Source organism: Palaemon carinicauda, chromosome 5 (assembly GCF_036898095.1).
Source record: "Palaemon carinicauda isolate YSFRI2023 chromosome 5, ASM3689809v2, whole genome shotgun sequence".
Taxonomy (NCBI): domain Eukaryota; kingdom Metazoa; phylum Arthropoda; class Malacostraca; order Decapoda; family Palaemonidae; genus Palaemon; species Palaemon carinicauda.
The window spans coordinates 145945884-145946682 of NC_090729.1; the positions used below are offsets into that span (position 1 = coordinate 145945884).

The 799-nt window shown below is 42.6% G+C and overlaps 1 protein-coding gene across 1 annotated transcript in view; it reads right to left on the minus strand.

The window, feature by feature from the left end:
- Window positions 1–596, minus strand: part of LOC137641188 (uncharacterized) — a 21136-nt gene extending 20540 nt beyond the window's left edge. The window contains exon 1 of the mRNA XM_068373628.1: window positions 24–596. Coding sequence (XP_068229729.1) covers window positions 24–596 — 573 coding nt within the window. The remainder of the gene's footprint in view (window positions 1–23) is intronic.
- Between the last annotated feature and the right edge of the window lie 203 nt (window positions 597–799).

The following is a 799-nucleotide window of genomic DNA, read 5'->3' on the forward strand; positions in this document are numbered from 1 at the left end:
TACATCCATCCCCAATAACTTACCTCAACCCTCCCACTCCTGGCTCTCTCCTGAATATTGTTTGCATCGTATCTTGTGCCGATGCGACACCAGACATGCCTTGCTCTAGCCTCAACTGACGTGAAATAAGTTCCATCGCTAAATATCATATTTTTCCAAATTTCAAAATCTTCAGGTAGATGTTGTAGAGCAAAGCCCAGACAAATGCCACGGTGCCATTCCTCAAGGTGTTCTTTGACAGCTGGAACATGACAGCTGATTGAGTGCTCCCTCAGTCGACGTCTAGTTGTCTGTGCAGTACACGGGAGAGGAAGTTCTTCTGTGATAGCTAGAGATGCTTTCATGTGGTTAGCAGTGGATACTGCCAGGATTTGTTGGTCTTGCTGTGGTGTTGTTACTCGATGTCGTCCTATCCTTCGTCTATTTGCCAATGTTCCTTCTTCCCACCATCTTGATATCCACCTCAGGACTGTGCGAGTTGACACTCCAATGCTGATAGCAATATCTCGGGTTGGAACACCACGCTCCCACTCACCAACGATCCGGCCTCTTTGAGTTATACTCTCAACAGAGTTGTCTCTGTTTGCTACTGCCATCTCTACATATATTGTCATATATATGAATATTATATATGGATCATAGAGCACAATGTCATATATTACAACAATTATTCCAAACAAACAATACAGATGAACAAATCCACTGAAACTAACACCTACCTATTACAAATACTCCTTATTACCAATGTATTATTTTACACAATAGCTGAAAACACCTGGCTTTGGATTGCCCATCGTTT